The sequence below is a fragment of the Myxocyprinus asiaticus genome, chromosome 19 (genome assembly GCF_019703515.2).
Source record: "Myxocyprinus asiaticus isolate MX2 ecotype Aquarium Trade chromosome 19, UBuf_Myxa_2, whole genome shotgun sequence".
NCBI lineage: Eukaryota > Metazoa > Chordata > Actinopteri > Cypriniformes > Catostomidae > Myxocyprinus > Myxocyprinus asiaticus.
Genome location: NC_059362.1, coordinates 31,246,241 through 31,268,971, shown reverse-complemented (window position 1 = coordinate 31,268,971; position 22,731 = coordinate 31,246,241). Strand labels below are relative to the sequence as shown.

The 22,731-nt window shown below is 36.3% G+C and overlaps 1 protein-coding gene across 8 annotated transcripts in view; it reads left to right on the top strand.

Annotated features, from left to right (window-relative positions):
- The window catches only part of LOC127456705 (SAM and SH3 domain-containing protein 1-like), a 379,637-nt gene that overhangs the window by 305,859 nt on the left and 51,047 nt on the right, over positions 1–22,731 (top strand). For all 8 annotated transcript variants that reach the window (XM_051725203.1, XM_051725209.1, XM_051725206.1 and 5 more), the window contains exon 2: positions 15,616–15,744. In XM_051725203.1, coding sequence (XP_051581163.1) covers positions 15,616–15,744 — 129 coding nt within the window. The remainder of the gene's footprint in view (positions 1–15,615; positions 15,745–22,731) is intronic.

Genomic DNA, 22,731 nt, shown 5'->3' with positions numbered 1-22,731 from the left:
TATATTTTTTTATTTTTTATTATTCTTTCCGATATTTAAAAACTAAAATTTAATCGTGCATAATATTTCTTTGGGAAAACGTAGGCACTTATTGTTGCGACACCAGTCAAGTTTAGCTCTGACTGTTCGTAATGTGTGTTTTCTTTGTTGTAGGAAGTTTGACTCCCTGAGACTTTGTCTCAATCTTGTCTGTTGTTAAAGACCCAGATGAAAGAGTTAAAGGTGTGACACCCATTTCCAGTGAAAACAGCTTTGCATTATGTTCACTGTAGTTTTAATTTGCTGTCTGCCGACGTGTGTGAATTAATTGCATCATTTTTATGTCAAGGAAATTGAGATGACTTGACAAAGACTGAATTCCTAATTAATTATCCCGCCTAGATATTCCTGTCCAACCTTTATTGTTGCAGTGGAGATAATCTGTAACACATGGACACACATTATTGATTAATTTCCTTTAAGTGCACACCTCTCTTCTCCCACAGGCTAATTTTATCCTGTGGTATTGCTGTAATGGGATGAGTCTTTTTCCCCTTTCCTTAGAAAACATCTCATGTGTACTCCTAATGTTACAAATGCCCTTCCAGTGCTTTCAGTTCTCATCTGTCTTTAACACTCATGGGATAATTATAAAACCACATTGCTCAAGCAGCAGAATCATCCTTTAATTCAATAAAGCAGTTGTGTGGGAAAATTTGCTAAAGTAGCACCTGAGAGTGTCTTCAGCTTTACTTCATCTGACCCCCCAAAATTAAACTACTTCTATAGTTCATAAACTTGCAACTTTAAACAAATCCTCTTATCTTTTGTCTGCAAAAAAAGCTCCTGTATGCAGACATGCTCTGTATTTCTGCTCTCTGTAGTGGCCTTCATCAATAGTGGCAGATTGGACAAAATTCTTTTGCCCCGTTTCCACCTGTTATTAAGATGCATCTCGGGTGATCCGATCATATGTGGTCAGGTGGGACACATGGCTGTTTACACCTGGTCATTTAAATGCGTCTCCTGTGACTACTTGTGTTCGGATTTGGAGGGTCTCTGTTTCATGACGACATACATCAATCACTATGTCAGTGTGTTACTGCATGATATTAAAGCGCAACAAAGTCAGAAAAGAAGAATGGCACGCTGTTTCTCCCAGACGCAGTTGAAATTTAGTTTAAGCACAAACGCAATATGTCAACAGAATTATCCATTATTTAGTGTATTACCTGTATTAAAGGAGCTTCAGGTGTTTGTGCTTTCCATCTGTGTTGATATCAGACACACTAAAGAATATCCATGAAGCTCTCATGTATCTGCCTTTTTAAATTTTCCGATCGGACGGTTATTTCCTTTTAAAGCCGCTCGTTGTTTTAGCGCAGCGGTTGATTGGCAGGTGAGGGGTGGTGCTTCACTGCTGCTTGACATATACAGGACAGATTAGTGTTTATACATCAGTTGTGATGTGGTCATATGTGGTTTTTGTGATCGGGTCACAAAATGGTTTAGACCTATATTTAGGGCTGACCACATGTGATCGGATCACCTGAAACACATCTTAATACCAGGTGGAAAACGGGGTCTTTGTCGCAGTTGTTTTAAGAACTGATAGTTCAGTATTGACTGGCTAGCAGATTGAAAATGTACATTCGCACAGCTGTGTTTTTCTTCATTTAAAGCTGGAGTGAATGCCACAAGTTGAAGTACATTTTTTTATTTATTTATTTTTTTTCAAACAAATTTGATTGCATGAAAAAAATATCTCACCATAGTTGGACATGGTTTCAGTTAAGCTGACCATTAGACTGTCTGGATTGTTTTGCTTTCACAACTTTTATAAGCCCTTCAGATGTGAGATGCTAGTGAAACAAATGTTGTTTTGGTGGACACTCAGTCAATAAAAGTTAAGTTTTATCCATTATAACATGACCCAGACTTGTACATTTACAAGATAATTGTTGCTTTCTGTAGTGGATGTCACTACATTTGACACAGCATTTAGGATTTATTATCTGATTGTAATGTTAAAGTGCAGAATCTAAAGAGCTGGCAGCTACTGAGACATGTATTAAGAGTTAGAGCCACATTTTGAGGTTTACCATAGTGCATGCTGAATTTAGGAATCTCTTCTAATGTGTATACCTTTCTCTGTCTGTCACTTGTGGTCTCTGTGCACAAACCGCTTTTATATGTGGTTCTCCTCAATTAAATTCACTTCAAAGTCAATTAACAGCCTGCCTCCCTCTTTGTGACCAACTCCCAAATTTGTGTTGTGAATGTTTTGCAAAGAAAATCATTTGTATTTGCCTAATTTCATATTTATAAAACGGGAGCAACGTCGTTGAATCTTAAACTACAGAACTTGATCCATTAAATTAGTTGGGGTGAGGACAGGTGGGTTTGAGATTGAGTTATATCACATTATTTCCAAGTGTGTAGGTTTTGTGCTCTCTTCACTAGTCATCAGTAATTGTGTCAGAACATGTGTATTGTGGGCATTAGTGTTGCATTTATGATGAGGAGTTATAGGAAAGGAAAATAGACTAGTATCTCTCTTTGCTCCTGAATGAGAGTGTTTAAACTTGTTTTGTGTTTTTCTGTTGCTAAAGTATTACTCAGTATTCCAGGATTAACAGTTGATATGTCAGAAGTATTATGCAGTCTGCGTTTACACGGAATAACAATTGTATCAACTTGCTCCCCAAAAATGAAAGGAAAAGTTGTATTCAGTTTTACTGCAATTTCAGTTTGTTAGGTAATTGCTATTTGTTTGTCTAAGCAAAATTAATACTTTTGTTTCTCTTTATTTGCAGTCAACCTGCAGGTCACAAACGCATCAATCATACAGAATATATAGCTATTGGATTTCTTTGCATGCTCTTGAATTCCTGGAATTAGTCAACATACTTGTCACTGTGTAAAGGCATTTGATTCAAGGCTTTGTCCGAACCTCTAATGGCTCTGTTGTCTTAACACAGCATTTTGAATGAAATGTGTTTCCTTTGATTTGAGTGCTGTGAAAAGAACCATTCTTATCTGCTCTGCTTGCTGATTTCACAATGCCTGCACTGTATGAATGCATTCGAGCTGTTTTGTTTTTAGCCAGTAAAGAAGGAATTTTTTTCTTTTTTCTTTTTTCTTTTTTGACTCAAAAAAATTTGTTTGCCTGCTCAGTAAGAGAGCCAGCTGGGGAAATGACCCAATCCTGCATTGTTTTTGCAAAACCTGGGCGTCATCAGAGGAACCAGCAAATGGCTTCAAGTCAGTAACTTTTTTGTTAGCAGAGAAGTATTTACCCTCTGAGGACCTTTTGTCCCATAATGCTCTGTTTCTTAGCAATTGTTGTGAGAAAATATTTATTTGCATGAATCCATTGCTGTCAGAGGACAGGGGGAAAACATATCTATCACCTGATTTCTTTGGTGTTCCTAGGTAAACCAATAGTGGATTTTGCCAGTACCAACTAAGGTGATGAAAAGGCTGATAACCGATTAATCGGCCGATTGTTTTTTAAATTGATTCATAGAATGTTAAAAAAACTTTCTTAGCCTTCCCTTACTATGACCAAAAGTCTAAAATGAATAAAATCCCAGATGCAGTTTATTTTGCAAACAAAATCCCCTCCAAAAAACAGAAAAAAGATTTGGAGCATAACTAGGAACAAGCCCGAAATACACTTATTTCATGACTCTTATTTTGAAATGGAGACTTGGCTCTGTTACAATACTCTATATTTAACTATTTACAAAATTAAAAGTTGTATTTCCCATATATTTGCCAGATTAAGATCTACACTGGCAGCCAAAAGTTTGGAATAATGTACAGATTTAGCTCTTATGGAAAGAAATTGGTACTTTTATTCACCAAAGTGGCATTCAACTGATCACAATGTAAAGTCAGGATGTTAATCATGTGAAAAATTACTATTATAATTTGAAAAAAAAAACTTAAACTACTTCAAAGAGTTCTCATCAAAAAATCCTCCACGTGCAGCAATAACAGCTTTGCAGATCCTTGGCATTCTAGCTGTCTGTTTGTCCAGATACTCAGGTGACATTTCACCCCACGCGTCCTGTAGCACTTGCCATAGATGTGGCTGTCTTGTTGGGCACTTCTCACGCACCTTACAGTCTAGCTGATCCCACAAAAGCTCAATGGGGTTAAGATCCATAACACTCTTTTCCAATTATCTGTTGTCCAATGTCTGTGTTTCTTTGCCCACTCTAACCTTTTCTTTTTGTTTTTCTGTTTCAAAAATGGCTTTTTCTTTGCAATTCTTCCCTTAAGGCCTGCACCCCGAGTCTTCTCTTTACTGTTGTACATGAAACTGGTGTTGAGCAGGTAGAATTCAATGAAGCTGTCAGCTGAGGACATGTAAGTTGCCTATTTCTCAAACTAGAGACTCTGATTTACTTATCCTCTAGTTTGGTTGTAACTGGGCCTTCCACATCTCTTTCTGTCCTTGTTAGAGCCAGTTGTCCTTTGTTTTTGAAGACTGTAGTGTACATCTTTGTATGAAATCTTAATTTGTTTAGGTAATTTCAAGCATTGTATAGCCTTCATTCCTCAAAACAATGATTGACTGACAAGTTTCTAGAGAAATCTGTTTCTTTTTTTGCCATTTGTTTACCTAATATTGACCTTAAGACATGCCAGTCTATTACATACTGCAGCAACTCAAAAACAAACACAAATGCAATGTTAAGCTTCATTTAATGAACCAAATAGCTTTCAACTGTGTTTGATATAATGGCAAGTGATTTTCTAGTACCAAATGAGCAATTTAGCATGATTAGATCAAAAATGACTTTTTTCAGCAGTGATGGTGCTGTTTTTTTTTTTTTTTTTTACATCAGTAATGTCCTGACTGTGATCAGTTGAATGCCATTTTGGTGAATTAAAGTACCAAGTTCCTTCTGAAACAGCAACATTTTTACATTATTCCAAACTTTTGGCCGCCAGTGTGTGTGTGTGTGTGTGTGTGTGTATATATATATATATATATATATATATATATATATATATATATATATATATATAGTTGAAGTCAGAAGTTTACATACACCTTAGTCAAATGCATTTAAATCAGTTTTTCACAATTTCTGACATTTCATTGTAGAAAACATTCTCTGTCTTAAGTCAGTTAGGATCAGTACTTTATTTTAAGAATGTGAAATGGGGGCCTGGGTAGCTCAGCGAGTATTGACTCTGACTACCACCCCTGGAGTCGCGAGTTTGAATCCAGGGTGTGCTGAGTGACTCCAACCATGTCTCCTAAGCAACCAAATTGGCCCGGTTGTCAGTCAAATGGGGTAACCTCCTCGTGGTCGCAATAATTTGTGGTTCTCGCTCTCGGTGGGGCGCATGGTGAATTGTGCATGGATGCCGCAGAGAAAAGCGTGAAGTCTCCACACACGCTACGTCTCCGTGGTAATGCGCTCAACAAGCCATGTGATAAGATGCGCGGATTGACGGTCTCAGACGTGGAGGCAACTGAGATTCGTCCTCTGCCACCCAGATTGAGGTGAGTCACTACACCACCATGAGGACTTAGAGCGCATTGGGAATTGGGCATTCCAAATTGGGGAGAAAAGGGGAGAAAAAAAAAGTGAAATAATATTTATTTCAGCTTTTATTTCTTTCATCACATTCACAGTGGGTTAGAAGTTTACATACACTTTGTTAGTATTTGGTAGCATTGCCTTTAAATGGTTTAACTTGGATCATATGTTTTGGGTAGCCTTCCGTATGCTTCTCACAATGAGTTGCTGGAATTTTGGCCCATTCCTCCAGACAGAACTGGTGTAACTGAGTCAGGTTTGTAGGCCTCCTTGCTCGCACATGCTTTTTCAGTTCTGCCCACAAATTTTCAGATTGAGGTCAGGACTTTGTGATGGCCACTCCAATACCTTGACTTTGTTGTCCTTAAGCCATTTTGCCACAACTTTGGAGGTATGCTTTGGGTCATTGTCCATTTGGAAGACCCATTTGCGAGCTTAACCCTCTGGGGTCTGAGGGTGTTTTGGGCCCTGGACAAGTTTTGACATGCCTTGACATTTTTGCCTTTTTCAGTTGCTTAAAAACATATTAATGGCTAAAGTCTGACAACACTGTATTCAGCACAAACGGGGCTACAATAATATTTGAGCAACATGTATGTACATGTTTGTATTTTTGATAAAATAACGTTTATGTGTGGTTTAAAACATTTTAAGTCACTGAAATAAGGCCATATAACACATACTAAACATTTGTTCAAAGACTTTTGAAGACTGGATCTTGTAGCCTAGAGTTTTTGCTATAAAATGATGTGAAAACCATCCTGATCACTCATTCATACAAAACAATATAGTCATTTAACTTTTGTAAGACACTTTTAGTGTTAGAAAGGCCATATGCGAGGAGGCGTGGATGATCATGAATATTGATGTGATTCACACCTGAGGAGACAAAGACCCCTCCAGTGAGAATAAATGTTTGTAGCTTATTCACAAAATCAAGTTTAAGTTAAAAGAAGTAATCTGACTATACATTTTCTTTACATAAAGACTTTACTTTAGACCCACACTACCATTTAAAAGTTTTAGATCAGTAAGATTTTTTAATGTTTTTAAAAGAAGTCTCTTCTGCTCACCAAGGCTGCATTTATTTGATCCAAAATACAGCAAAAACAGTGATATTGTGAAATATTTTTACAATTTAAAATAACTTTTCTATTTGAATACATTGTCAAATGCAATTTATTCCTGTGATCAAAGCTGAATTTTCAGCATCATTACTGCAGTCTTCAGTGTCACATGATCCTTCAGAAATCATTCTAATATGCTGATTTTCTAATATGGGCATATTTACAGCACATTTTACACATTTACACCCAAACAGATATTTGCAAGCACAAGCTTCGTTGATGATAATGAGGCAGCATAAACGCTAGTTAAAATATAATCTAAACATTCATATTATTTTTAAATCATATTACATATCATATTGATATCATACAGCATACAATTTAAATACTTGCTTTAGCTGAAACAACATTTAAATGTAACTAAAACTTGCCTATTAGGACATATTTCAAATGTCAATACTCTGAATACTGGCTGGCAAGTCTGGAAATAGTAATAAAATATGTACATTTATATAAAATAGCATGTCAACTAATGTAAGCAAAACTAAATGACTTACTCATCCGAAATTGTTTTCTCGGCTGGATCAAGACGCTCTTCAAAATGCAAACGTTCCTCTTCTTCTGAGGAAAATGTGAACTCTTCATCACTATCCAGGACCATCTGTAGAGCTTCCTAACTTGTGTAGCGTGCCATCTTCCAAACGCGCAGAAAAGTGAATGAACTTGATGTTTTTTAAAGCATTGACGGGGGCGTTTACCATTTGCATTGATCGCCTCAGCACATTACCGTATGAATAGCGCACTCTGCTGGTGGGTGTGATCTCATTAGAGATAATGAGCTGAGCCAGGAGAAATTGTGCATCACTTTGTTTCATACAGATTACATTGCAGGAGAATATTTGTTTTAAATTTGAATTGTTTTATTTAAAAGTAGACCTTTTAAGCTTTCTTTAGACCTATGTTTCATGTTTGTGTGATAAGTATTTGCAGAGTTTCACTTCATTTTTGTGACGTGTTTCAGAAAGATGCTCGCGGAGACAGAGACGGCTGAATGCACACCCTGTTTTTTTTTTTTATTTTACAAAAGCACGATAAAAGGTTACCATTCGGAGTAAATTCTATAGACTGTTGTGTGTCCAGCCAGTCTAGCACCAACAATCATCCATGCGATTATCTAATCAGCCAATCATGTGGCAACAGTGCAGTGCATAAAATCATGCAGATACGGGTCTGGGTCTTCAGTTAATGTTCACCTAAACCATCAGAATGGGCAAAAATTGTGATCTCAGTGATTTGGACAGTGGCATGATTGTTGGTGCCAGATGGGCTGGTATGAGTATTTCTGTAACTGCTGATCTCTTGGGATTTTCTTGCACAACAGTCTCTAGAATGGTGCCAAAAATAAAAAACATCCAGTGAGGGGCAGTTCTGTGGATGGAAACGCCTTGTTGATGAGAGAGGTCAACAGAGAATGGCCAGACTGGTTCAAACTGACAAAGTGTTCGGTAACTCGCATAACCGCTCTGTAGAGTTGTGATGAGAAGAATAGCATCTCAGAATCCTATTCAGAGATGCGGCTTGGCAGAGTTTTGGCGGCACGAGGGGGACTTACACAATATTAGACAGGTGGTTTTAATGTTGTGGCTGATCGGTGTGTGTGTGTGTGTGTGTGTGTGTGTATATGTGTGTGTATGTGTGTAAATATATATGATCAAAAGTTTAAATACCCTTGAAGGTTTGGCCTTGTTACAGACACACAAGGTGACACACACATGTTTAAATGTCAATTAAAGGTTAATTTCCCACACCTGTGGCTTTTTAAATTGCAATTAGTGTCTGTGTATAAATAGTCAATGAGTTTGTTAGCTCTCATGTGGATGCACTGAGCAGGCTAGATACTGAGCCATGGGGATCAGAAAAGAACTGTCAAAAGACCTGCGTAACAAGGTAATGGAACTTTATAAAGATGGAAAAGGATATAAAAAGATATCCAAAGCCTTGAAAATGCCAGTCAGTGCTGTTCAATCACTTATTAAGAAGTGGAAAATTTGGGGATCTCTTGATATCAAGCCAAGGTCAGGTAGACAAAGAAAGATTTCAGCCACAACTGCCAGAAGAATTATTCGGGATACAAGGAAAAACCCACAGGTAACCTCAGGAGAAATACAGGCTGCTCTGGAAAAAGATGGTGTGGTTGTAATGTGGACCGGATGCTGCAGCAGGTGCATTCACAGATTGATTCGCAAAACTGTTTGTTTTAACCACAAGCAAGTCTCTGTTTAACTTCACTGAGCAAACAAGCGTGCGCAGCCGCATCAATCAAACCGATTGCAATGGAGAAAGGGAGCGCAATCGTTTTTATTAAACTTGAGCAGCGTCATACCGCGCTTTCAGTTACAATGTAATCAATCTTGCAGCTTTCATGGATATCAAATAGATGTCACAGAGGTCAAGGTGTGCGGTTTTAAGTGTTTTAGATAGTGTCTTACCAGGATGAGACTGTTCAGCGCGAGACGCGTTTTCAGATGATTGTACTATATTAAACTCTATAAAATGCTGAATATAATGTATAATCATGCTAAGGGCCCTGATATTTGATTCAAATGTAATGTCTCATTTCACCAGTAAATTTATACTATGGCAAATTGTATCATGATAAGCATGCATTACCCATAAAAATTTATTTTTGAAAAGAATAGTTTAGAAACATGTAATCAGTGACAATATGGTTTTAAAACTTGCAATATTAATTTCAAATATTTAAAATTTATGTAATCAGTGATAGTTTACAAGCATGTGTATCTAACATAATTATTTATTTTTCAGCTGGGCAGAATTATTATTATTTCTATTCTAGTGTCACCATTGCCCTCTGCTGGGCTGATTTTTTTGTCCCACTCCATCCCTGATGAATCATTTTACTCTTTAATAAACAGTACTTTTTAAGTTTTACAAGTAAAGGAACTGATTTACATACAGGGTATGTCCTGAAAGTAATAATAATAATAAAAATCAAACACAACTTTGAATGATTCAGGCTTTGTTCAAAGTTTTGTGAGAGTATAGAATCGTTCAGTACAGTAAACCAAACCAAATCCTTACGCTCTTTATCATTTCTGTTTCTTAAAAATACAATTGTAATAAAATACAGAATTTTTTGTTGTTATTTATCCGATTAATCGAAAACATAATGGAAGATTAATCGATTATCAAACTAAACGTTAATTGCAGCCCTATATGTGTATATATATATATATATATATATATATAATATATATATTAGGTTTGCCCCATATTTTAGCAACTCACACGCACCCAAACTGCACCCGAACGTATAGCAAATTTTGAAAAATTGACATGAAACACAGACACCTTCAGGGTGAGTTAGAGATGGTTATGGCCTATGTTTGCTGTGTGGTGTGTTGGTTGAGTTTTTTTTTTATTTAATCTGATTGCCCTTAATTTTTTTAGTTTCATTTTCATTAAGTTAAAATAAATAATAAATAAAATTAAAAGTTTGAATTCAAGCTGCCTTGTACTATTGTGTAGGCCATTGAGCAACGGAAATTACACCATAGCACCACTGAGTGTCCAACTAACGGTATTACCGGTATAACCGGTTTTGAACGCAGATAGGCACCGGTATGAAAATAATGACATCATGGCAAGTCTAGCATACACATGCTGTACAGATGAGGCACAAGCTTTGAGTTAGTACGGTAATCAGTCAAATGCCCAGCTGGAACCAACACACACACTTTAAGCAAGGACTTGCAGAATTACCTCACCGTAGGTCTGGAATGTGTGGTATGATAATAAGAAAATGGCAGGTATGTGCTGCACACATGGTGCTGGACCAAATCAGATCAAAGGCCACTTATGTTCTTCATGCTGATATGCTGAACTCAGTCTGAAGATGGCTGATTCCTCACTACACATGTTCATTTTCTTGATTTCTTGCTTGCTTTTTTCTTGTTTTCCATATAATAAAACTATATAAAGGTATGGTTACAGTTTAAGAGTGGAATATGGTGTTGGATCAAGGTTCTGGCCTTTCCTTAACTATCATTCAATGCCCCACACACTCTCTGCCCTGTTATTACAGCAAGCTGCTGGACTCACTGTCCCAGCCAACAGTATGTACTTGAAAAAGCCTGTCTAGTGGCAGCAGAATGAGGCATATGTTTTAGGTTCTGCTAAAAAGTTTGATTTTGTCTTACGCCTTGTTTACACCTGATATTAAGAATCTCCGTTTTGGGCAATCCGATCTCAAGTGGACAGGGAAGACACATTGCCATTTAGACTTGGTCATAATGTGCATCTGTTATATATGTAGGTTTTTTTTCTTTTCCAATCAAGTGGTTATTTCCTTTTGAAAACCATACGTAAGCGGCAAAGTTTGATCGGTTGATTGACAGGTGAGTGGGTAGTGCTTCACTGCTGTTCGAATGCATTCATGTTTCAACTAGATTCGAGCACCTCCGAATGTGGTTAAAACGGACAATACTGAAAAAGTTTTGGACCCCATTTAGCATTGTCCCGTTTCAAACTGATTGCCCAAAACGCATCTTAATACCATCTGTAAATGAGGCCTTAGTTCAGCTGTTCTTTGCTGTCCCTTTTATTAAGTGTCCTTAAATAAGAATCATTGGGTTTACGCGTTCCTGTTGCTCGAGCATAATGCTAGAGACTGGCGCTAGGGTTCAATTTCCAGGGAACACACGTGCTGATAAAACATATAGCTTGAATGCTGTGCGAGTCGCTTTGAACAAAAGCATCTACCTAATGCATTAATGTAAATGTAAACTTTTTATTTTATTTTTTTAGTGAAAATGGTTTAATTATGCTTCTGACAATATAAATTTCAAACATTTAAAGCACGTTTTGCTGAATAGCTGGAGTTGTTCTGCAGGCCAACAGATCGGAATGCAAAGCTGGAATTTCTCAGAGAGGAGAGGACTATTCCTTTGGGAGTCTTGCAATATTCTGAGATCATCTGTTTAGAGTTTTGTTGGAATGGATTGCTTGAAAGACATTTTGTGGAGTACAAGAACACACTATTACCTTTGTATCCTGTAACATGTAATATATTTATTACTCTTATAGCTATTTAAAAAAAAAAAAACTTGTTTGACTAGATTAGAGGAGGGTATCGAGGATTTATCGATTTGATTTAATTCCAATTCACAAGCTCTCAATCCAATTCTGATTCAATTTGGTATTTTGTTTTTTCTTTAATTAGGTTATAATGTCAAAAAAAAATTATGTCTATAATGTCTCTCTTGGCTAAAGCTGTAAATTATACAGGGAACAATCAAATTTTATATTAAAAGGTATATTATGGACATATTAATGGAAAAAAAAAAAAGTAACAGGGCCCAAACTATGCAGTCCAATTGCTATTGATTTAACAGATTAAATAAACATAACCAAGATTTTAAAAGTACATATTCATGGCGGAGCCATGGGGAAATGCGTAGGGGAGTTAGCGAGTGGATGTTAAAAGTGAAGTTGAACGCAACCCAAGAGAAGTGTCTAAGGGATTATATGCAACACCCTCAAGTCATTCCCTTAGTTAAGGGGAAATAACGCCTTAAGTGTTACACTTAAGGGAAAAGCTTAAAGTGGTTTATGCAACTGGGCACTGGTCACTGAGAGATTGTATGGGTTTGTGTGTGTTGCAATGCTAGGGCTAAATGATTTGGACAAAAAAATCTAATTGCAATTATATTTAAAAAAAATATTGCGATTTGTGATTTGAACTGCAATTATAATTATTAATAAATAAAAAAAAACAAAAAAAAAAACATAATTTTTGTTTGTAGTAGTAGTAGTAGTAGTAGTAGGTAAGCATGCTGTTCTGCCAATAGATGCACTGTTTAAGAAAGGGTGTTCACACTTGAGTCCTCTTAAAAAGAACCAGACTTAAAAAAGTGAAACAGAGAGGGGGAAAAGAAAATCACAACTTCCCATTTGTATCTGTTCACTATGTGCCTGTGTTTGCCTTCTTTGTGATGGGGTCTCAGCCCACTTTTCATCATTATTTTTTATAACCCAATAATAAGTTAGTACTAAGATAAGAAATTATGGAAATATACTTTTGTATAATATTATCAACAACAGCCATTTTATTTTTATTATAAAACAGTACCATATTTATGTATTATTTTTCTTAACCTGCACGTGGTATAGCTTTGTGAGACTTTATTTTGGCTGAAGCTTTTATTTTCACTGTACACTAGGGATGGGCGGATCGATACTAAAGAATCGATACTTCTGATACTGATGTGGTATCAAGAATATTGATCCTCACATAAAAATAACAATTCTAAAAAAAAAATTTGTAACTAGTGATCTCATTATATAGATAACATGAATATTAATGCATCTCATAATCTTCGAATGGAAAAAAAAGAATTATATTAGCGAATTGTTGCATGGCACAGGAACTATTCTCCTGCTCATCTTGACTTTGCCAGAAATGCTAAAATACACTAGCAGTCAGACAGCGCTCACCCTTTCAGTCATAGGACTCATTCAAAGAGGGCACAGTGCTTTCCTGAAGTAATGACAGAAAACAGCATCTGGAGTTATTTACACTAAATAATGACAATCCTAGACGTGACATTTATTATAGTGGGCTTGCCGTTTGTTTGACCATTTTTACAGGTTTATTTAAATTCAGAGTTGTTAGAACATTGATAATGATCTGTAATCCTTGTTAAAGGTGCAGTATGTGAGATTCAGAATCCCTTGTTATTAATGACACCTGTGGCCGTTAAGTGAACTGCAGCCAGCTACCTCTTCCACGCGCTCGTGCACACACTCCATAGGGACGCGAACGAGCATCAACCAAAACAATGATGTAACATACAAAGAGGTTGAACGTGATCTACCGGTATCATGCTGACAGATGAGGTAGCATAATTAAAATTACACAGTTATGATTGTTTTACTACAAACTTTGAGACTAAACTAAAACTACTTATCAGCAAACATAGCATACTGATACACAAATACAGCTATATACTACCGAACTATACCAGACAGTTTACTGTTGCACTGCACTGTAAACTGCACTTATGTTGCACTATTGTATGTTTTGTATGTCATATGTTGTACTACGATCAAGAAACCAGCATATTTGCTTAAATTTATCCTGTATACCTGACTTTTAGTATAAAGAGAAGATCGTTGAAATTATTTGAAAGTTACGAAGCAAGATAACTTGCAATTTGTCAGCGTTAGCAGGCAAGATCAAGTTAGTTAAAAGTACACAGATCAATCCTTATGGCACTATATTTCACATGCTTGCGTTATGTAAGCTTACCTGTCCAATAAGAAGAATGCCAATTCTTCAGGGTCGGTATGATCCCCAAAACCAAATGGAATCAAATGCCCTGCTGATGTTCACTCTAGTTTTCGCTCGACCACGATCACGTTCCCGCTTAGCCACACGGGATTCAGTAGATAATTTTTTTTTTTTTTTTGGCTTACTCTGAGTTTGTGTAGGGGTCGGTGTTGTGCTGGGAGCCGGCCGTTTGCTGGATTCCATCTCTAAGATAACGTTACCTAGTATTGCAGTTTGTTGTCGCTGTTGAATAGTGGAAGAGAAGCTATTACTGTCTGAGGCAAGGCTCTCGGGAGCGCGCATAAATGTCAAATCCTTTGGATTTTCCTGGCAAAAGCGACCCGCTCCCTTCGCATGAAAATAAGTCTACAGGCTTTAATAGGCAGCCAAGGAAGTCCGGGAAGGGCTCATTTTTTTAAGTTGCGTTACAAGCCGTTCACACATGGGCAAAAAAAAAAGGTGAATATTACATGAAAATTTTTACATATTGCACCTTTAATAAATGATACCCTTATGAAAACTACCCATGAATTTACTGTAGTAATATTGTATTAACCATGACTGTAGTAACCATGTTTTTTTTGTCAGTAACCAAGGTTTTGATACAGTTAACCATGGTTTTACTACAGCATTATTGTAGTATCCATATGGTAACTTGGTTTTAGTAATAGTAACCATGTAATAATATCTATGGTTAATTTTGTGGTTTTATATGTGGCTTATACTTACACATTTTTAAAGGGTAAACAAAGCAGCCTAATAATTTTCTGCTTAGGCCTATAAATATATACAAAATGTAAGTAATAATTTGTTACTCATTTTTATCCAAAGAATTCACAAAAATGCAATTTATTAGAGGTATCGGTATTGGTATTGATATTGGCGATATTGGCCGATCGGATCACCCGTGACGCATCTTAATACCAGGTGTAAACGGGGTCATACAGTAAGTGCAACGCACCCAGACTATTTATTTATTTAAATAAATCACAGCCTTTGCGATTTGATAATCGCACTACATCATATCGCGATTTCGATTAATTGTTTAACCCTAGCTCTGACTGTAAAAAAGAAGACTCCTCTACATGTGGCATAATAACCTCTCTCAACAAACTGACAACTAGACTGTAAACCTATAGCATGGAAATTATAACTTTACAGTATGCTCCAGAAATTCACAAAAGCCATGAAAAAAATCCTGTGGTCTCTGACCAGAGTATCATATATGGAGTGAAAGCAGAGGAATGTGAACGGGAAGATGTTTAGTTCAGCTAGTGTTTGAGTGATTTTTTTTTTTCTTGTCGCAGCAGATGTGCAGTGTGTTCTTTAATGGGTGTGCATGTGTGTGTTAAATTCTTTTTGGCTGGCGCCATTCTTGTGATCCTAATTAAAATCGCGTGCCAGTGACAAGTTTTTAATGAAGTTCTCCTACAGCTCCACTTGTGTGTGTGTTTGTGTTTCTGAGTCTTTGAAGGGGAGAGAGTCATTTAATGGGGGTGTTTTTTTTTCTTGTTGTTGTTTTTTTTTTTTTTTTTTTTACAAAGTATCTGATTGATTGTCTTTTTGAAATGAAAAGACACCCATATTTGGACTTGTGCACATGTGTGAGAATATATTCAGCGCCCTTGACTCACTCATACCTCTGTTTGTGTAGGATGGCTCTCTGGGTAATATAGATGACCTGGCACAAGAGTACTCTGAGTACTACAATACATACTTCAGCGACGTCAGTGATCGGATGGAGGAACTACGCAAGCGGCAAGTCTCTCAAGAGCTAGAAGTGGTGAGTACAGCCTGGAATGTTTGCTGTACATACAGTGTGAATTGTACACCAGCATTTCTACATGTGACTGTTTTCTAGAGTGACCAACAGTTGCATTAATCTCCACTGTCAAGAGAAAATACTCAAGAATTACTGACACATACTTTCACCCTGGATTTAATTAATCTTGGCATGTTTACTCCCTGGACTTTTAAAGCCAGATGAGTTAATCTGGCAGTCATAAACACAATAAAATGCCCAATTTTCAGGGTCAGGAGGAATTTGTGGCACAGATTTGAACACTTTTTTTTTTTTTTGGTTTTAATATTACTTTTGACAAAAATAAATATTTATATTTATATACTGTATACAGTATACTGTATAGACTGGGAGTCTCTGACAACCACTGTCAACTTACTGTAATGTATCTAAAAAAAAAAAAACATAATTTATTAAGTAATTACAAAACTACAAATGGTGATAAGCGAATTTATGAAAAACAAACCCAAAATCACTAATAATAAGTGGACTTTGCAGGTAATAATATTCATGGCGGGTAATAATAATAAAGATATAAAAAAAAATAATTTATAATAAAAAGTGCTGGCAAATCTGGTCACAAGACGGGTCAGGCCATCAAGATTTCTCTCAGTCCTCCCATTGGCCAATCTGGGCCTGGCTGATATATTGCAATTTATATGCCCAGCCAAATACTACTCTCTTTATATTTGTAACCACCCTGTTGTTGGGCACTTTTACTTGGAAAGTAAACTAATCTGGACTGACTGCGACTAGCTTATTTCTTCAGTGACATCGGTAATAAATAACTTTTCTATTTTGCGTGATGCTGTGTCTTTGCCGTTAGGCGTCGATACAAGTCCAAGACAACTACGATATCAGTCAGCGCAAAAAATAAATAAATACATAAAAATACTGGGTACACTTAAAATGTCACATAATCCAATTTATACTTTTAGAATGGGCTAAAAATATTTGTTTGCAACCTATACATATCAGTTAACAAAATAAAAGTCACTCTCTGACCTACATGCTGTTTTCAATGCTTCATCTTGACCTTAATAAATAAGGAATGCTAAAGCTGTTAACACGTATAACCTACTTGCTATTGCACTAATAGTTGTTTTAGTCATACACCAGTGCTTTTGTTTCCATTCCATCTATGTTGCGGGGAAAATGAACCACAAGCACAGCTAATAACAAAATTCACTTTTTCACCACATTTTTCTGGCCATTGTAGAGCCAATAGAAGGAAATGGTTGTCTTAAGCTTTTAAAAAATGAAGACAAATGTGTTCACCCTCTGCCCTCTCTACAAATGTGTTTGGATTGTCTGCGGTTCTGTCAGTAGTCTGTATTTCATGTCTGCATCTCAAAGCTTCTGTGTTCTCAGCCTCTCTTGCTGGGATGTAGGGTAGTGGGCCACCCAGAGTTGCTAAGAAACCGCCAGGCTCATTATAACATGCAGCTGGGGTTGGCAGAGTTCAGTGAAGGGATTTTGAGAGAATGGAAGAAAATATTCTGAAAGTCATGCTCAGCTGTGGTGCTGGGCTCAGGGAGGAACCAGTCATTCTCAAGGTTTGGGTAACATTAGGTATTAGCTTTTGTATTGGATTATTTTGTACATTTTTTTATTTTATTTGTATTATTATTATTTGTATTGCAATTCTGGAATAAAAGATACAGAATTCCACTGTGCATGGTCCAGAATCACTATTCCAAATACTTGAAAGAAAATGCACTCTTTATACTGCAAAACATCTAAACAATAGCACTTAGATTAAGTCAGACAATATAAGGGGAAGAGGAGATGGATCATTTGTGGGAAAATGAATGGGAGAAACCATATTCAGTGTTTCTCCTATATGCATTCAGTAGCGGTGCACCGCAGCGTAATGCTTGCTAGGTCTCTTCAGATAGAGTCATGAACAGCATGGAAAGAACAATGCCACGGTTCATTCTCCCTCATTTGGAAAATATGCGCTAAATATGCTTCTCATCTGCAATGAGATATTTTCATGGTGCGATGTGAAAACCAGGCTTCAAAGGGTTTCGCACCAGTGAACTGCTTTGTATCTTTGGAGCACATGCATCGGGCATGTAGGCTTCCCTCTATATTGCGGTGCAGACCACAAAACTGACCCATTTAAATTCTAGTAAGAATTTTCTATATTAAAGCACTATGAAGGAATTCAAACCTCTCAAACAGCTAAACAGCACAGAGGAGAAAAAGAGCAACACTGTGCTATGCGCCAAAATAAAGGGGTTTTTAAGTTACACATCATCCTTACTAAAATTTCACTATTTTACAGTAGTAACAGTATATGTGATATTTTGACAAAAATGTTATATAGTTTCATATTAAATAATATATTAGGTAGAACCAATTAGACCTAATTTGTACTTCAACTGTGGCTGTTAGCCTAAATGTGTTAAGGTTGTAATTTGTTTTTCATTACAAATTTATTGATTTATTGTTATTATTATTTTAGACTAGCTACAACACAGTAATGAGGAGCTATCTACAGGGCTGACTTAAAAAAGAATAATTACTCTGGAGCCATTGGCTCCTAAACTGAAACATTAAGGAGCCAAATGGCTATTTTTAGTAGCCAAATCACAGATTTTCTCATTTTAGATTGCTGTTCAGAAACAAGATAGAAAGCCGAAGAAAAGTGAGCTGATAACCCATTAATCGAAGGTTTAATAAACAGTATACATAGTTGAGAAGATAAGTTTGTATTCCCTTTTGTCTCATAAATGTTCACACCCCTTTCATAATTTATACAAATATAAGAGATTATTTAGTACTACCCTTCAGAATCTACATTACAGATATTTACATATAGTATGCATATAGTAGTGTGTTGTATTCTTGAGCATCAATGAATGCCATTGCACCTTGTGTAATAGTTGTGTACAAGTCCCTCCAAAAAAAAAAAAAAAATATATATATATATATATATATATATATATATATATATATATATATATATATATATATATATATTGCTTAGTCTTTCTTTACTGTTACCGGATGGCTCCAGACACAGAGACTACAAGAGTGCAAATTGAATGAAATCCCAGATGCAGTTTATTGTGCTACTCCAATCACAATAAATAATTTCCAGAATAAAAAAAAACAGTTGTACACAATGCGGGACTTTTAATTATAAAGAAGCCCGAAATACACATGGGACTCTTATTTTGAAATGTCTGCGCTCCCAGTTGTGACCTCACTGATGGCTGATTCGCTGAGAAGTGAATCTGATTCAAACTGCTAACCTGAGCTCCTGAGTTCAAACCCTCAGTTCTTTTCGGGTGATTCATGAAAAAGATCCGGTTCAAAAGAGTCATTTGTTCACGACTCTCTCGCACTGGGTTTGTTGTTGCATGCGGTACAGCGAGCTCATCAGAAACAGAACGGGTGAAAAGTGGCGCATGACACACTGGTTGTGCGCATTCAAAAATAAAAATTCTAACTGTATATGAAGGCACTCAACCCGACTGACTCCAGTGGTGACTAGAGTTTAAATTATTGTCGCAATCAATTATTTTTGGTTGCATTTGCGACCATTTTGTCGCAGTCTGGAGCCCTGATCTGTGGTTTTACCTGTTCTTATATACAGGGGTTAAATTGGGATTTTTCAGGAGGGGGATTACATTGGGTCCTGATGTCCAATGTAAAATGTGGGTCCCGAAGTAAAACCAGTTGAGAACCACTGTTATAGTAATTCATTAGTGTTGAAAGCTGTTATATGTGTTAAGTATGTTTATATTATAAATTGGTATTTATGTTGAATAAAAAATAGTGCAAGTAATTTTCTGCATTTTCTGCTCCTTGTAAATTGGCGCACATATGACAAGGTGAACGTGAATAACCCATCCATTATGATTCTAAGATCGTTGTAAGCTATTTGTGCTGTTGTATATGCCCATTTGTGTTTCTAATCCATTTAAGGTACTGCACTATAATTATTCAGTTCAGTTTACTTTCGATTTCCCTCAGTGAATGCAGTCAAGAGTTAACATGCATGCAGCTCATTTTGGTGGTTGATTTCATCATCTAAGCCTTGAATATTTATGTCCGTAAGTGCTGTACTTGTGTTAAATAGTGATTCTATATACATATAAGAGGTTGTTAGATTATTATTGTATCTTTGTTGCAAGTACACTCGATTTATGTTTTGCTAATGTGCTAGTGCTATATCAAACATGTTCATTTCACTTCTATTTGATACAAATGTATATCTCATTTGAATGTAACTTCTTGATATGTATATTGCTTGAAACAATGTTAAAAAGGAACATGTTCAAACTATGTACAAAGCAAACTGTATTATTCAAATGAATATGTTGTAAATGTGAATGTAATATTCATTCATATTTTCTTGTCTTGTTTGTAGTTTTACAAAATTCAAGAAAGAATTCAGAACTGAATATTGAGAAGAAAAATCACCAGTAAAGTTACTAAACTTTCTCAGACTGCTTTCTGGAGTTCTTTTCTGAAGTTGTACGCTATCTGTTAAGCCTTTGCTCAAGCTACGCAGTTGGTTAGAACAGAATACTATTCCTCCACCGACATGCGTAAATAAGGTCCGGCATTGCAGGCTCGTGGACACGCACGCAACTGCACCGCTGCTGAAAAAAAGTCTAGGAGAAACAGTGATGTTAATACTTAATATGGCAGCTGTAGGCATGGATGTGTGCCAGTCTCCTTTTTAATAGAGGCGTCACCTGTTTGTTTACTCTAGAACATGCATGCACATTAGTTTGACCATCCTAATATATATATATATATATAATACACACACACAGAGGGTTGGGAGGGTTACTTTTGAAATGTATTCCACTACAGAATACATGCTGTAAAATGTAATTTGTAATGTATTTCGTTAGATTACTCAGGGTCAGTAACGTATTCTAAATACTTTGGATTACTTATTCAGCACTGGTAGATTTTTTTCCACTTGTTTTGACTATAAAAATTCTGCCAGTACAGTAAGACAAAATACACATGTTAAAAATACATTCTCTGAAAAACCTAAATATCTTATGCAGTGTTGTTTCTAAAAAAGATCAATCAAATTGATCTTGTTTTAAGGATTTTTAGATATTTTTAAAGGAAAACAATAAAAAAATGATCAAGAATACGATTTTTGCCCTAATATCAAAGGTCTTACCAGAAAAAAAATTATGATCCAACGTGAATTTTCTTGATAAAAAAAAATATGATCGTGCATGTAAAATGGTTAGAAATAGCATTTTAGCTTAGCGTAAAGCTGACAATTTACACAAGGTTTATTTCTATTTCTTCTGCTCCATACTCACTTCAAACTTACTTCTCTGTCTGCTCGTATGAATGTAACACATCATAAGAAAGTGTTTACCTGCTGTTCAAATGCACTTTGGATCACATCATTTATATGTATATATGATTCCATCTGAAAGGACTAAATATTAAATGAAACAATTGACAATAAAATGCAAAGTAATTTCTTCAGTAATCAAAATACTTTTTGAATATAACTGTATTCTAAAAAACTGTCTTTTATTTAAGGATAGTGATCATATGAAGCCATTTATCACATAGTTGTTTGGCTCCTTTTTAAATCATAATGATAACAGAAATCACCCAAATGGCCCTGATCAAAAGCTTACATACCCTTGAATGTTTGGCCTTGATACATACACACAAGGTGACACACACAGGTTTAAATGGCAATTAATGGTACATTTCCCACACCTGTGGCTTTTTAAATTGCAGTTAGTGTCTGTGTATAAATAGTCAATGAGTTTGTTAGCTTTCACATGGATGCACAGATCAGGCTAGATACTGAGCCATGGGGAGCAGAAAAGAACTATCAAAAGACCTGCGTAACAAGGTAATGGAACTTTATAAAGATGGAAAAGGATATAAAAAGATATCCAAAGCCTTGAAAATGCCAGTCAGTGCTGTTCAATCACTTATTAAAAGTGGAAAATTCGGGGATCTCTTGATACCAAGCCAAGGTCAGGTAGACCAAGAAAGATTTCAGCCACAACTACCAGAAGAATTGTTCGGGATACAAAGAAAAACCCACAGGTAACCTCAGGAGAAATGCAGGCTGCTCTGGAAAAAGACGGTGTGGTTGTTTCAAGGAGCACAATACTTGTTGACCCCTCTCTAAACATAGCTCTTATCGCTGTGACCATAAAGCTCTATTTTGGTCTCGTCACTCCAAATTACAGTGTGCCAAAAGCTGTGAGGCGTGTCAAGGTGTTGTCGAGCATATTGTAACCGGGCTTTTTTTGTGGCATTGGCAGCTCATTTTTGTTCAAGTATCGTCGTATTGTTCTCCTTGAAACAACCACACCTTAAAAACTTAACGTTTTTTTGCATGATCAGACATATTTTCAAAATCAATGCCAAAATTTCACAATTTTTGCCAGGGTATGCAAACTTTTGAGCACAACTGTGTATGCGTGTGTGTGTGTGTGTGTGTGTGTGTGTGTGTGTGTGTGTGTGTGTGTATATATATATATAATACACACACACACTGTAAATTAGTGTGATTTGAGCATTAAAATGTTTATGTTTTGAAGCACAGTGTATGATAAATGTATGATTTTATTGCTGATTTTGAAATATATTATTAAAACGTATTCTTGGCAAACAGTTTTCGAGATTTTTCAAATAGATAGCAGCTGTTCTTGTATGCCTGTTGCCTACATAGAAAATAGCTGCCTGGGGGCTGTTACCAAGATGGCCACTGAGTAAACTGACTTGCCTTAAAGGGATTTTGAACCCATCCAGTCTTATTAAATGCTCTTTTATGTTTATCCATTTCATTGTGTGATGTCTGCTGTATCCAGCTCCACACCCTGCTCTGTGTAAACTGTACTAAAGCTGAAGCTTGTAATACAGGGCTCAGCAGAGCACAAAACCTGCAGTCTGTACAGTCCCACCTAAATCAGCACGGTGCGACTCAGCTGTGTTTATTCAGTAATC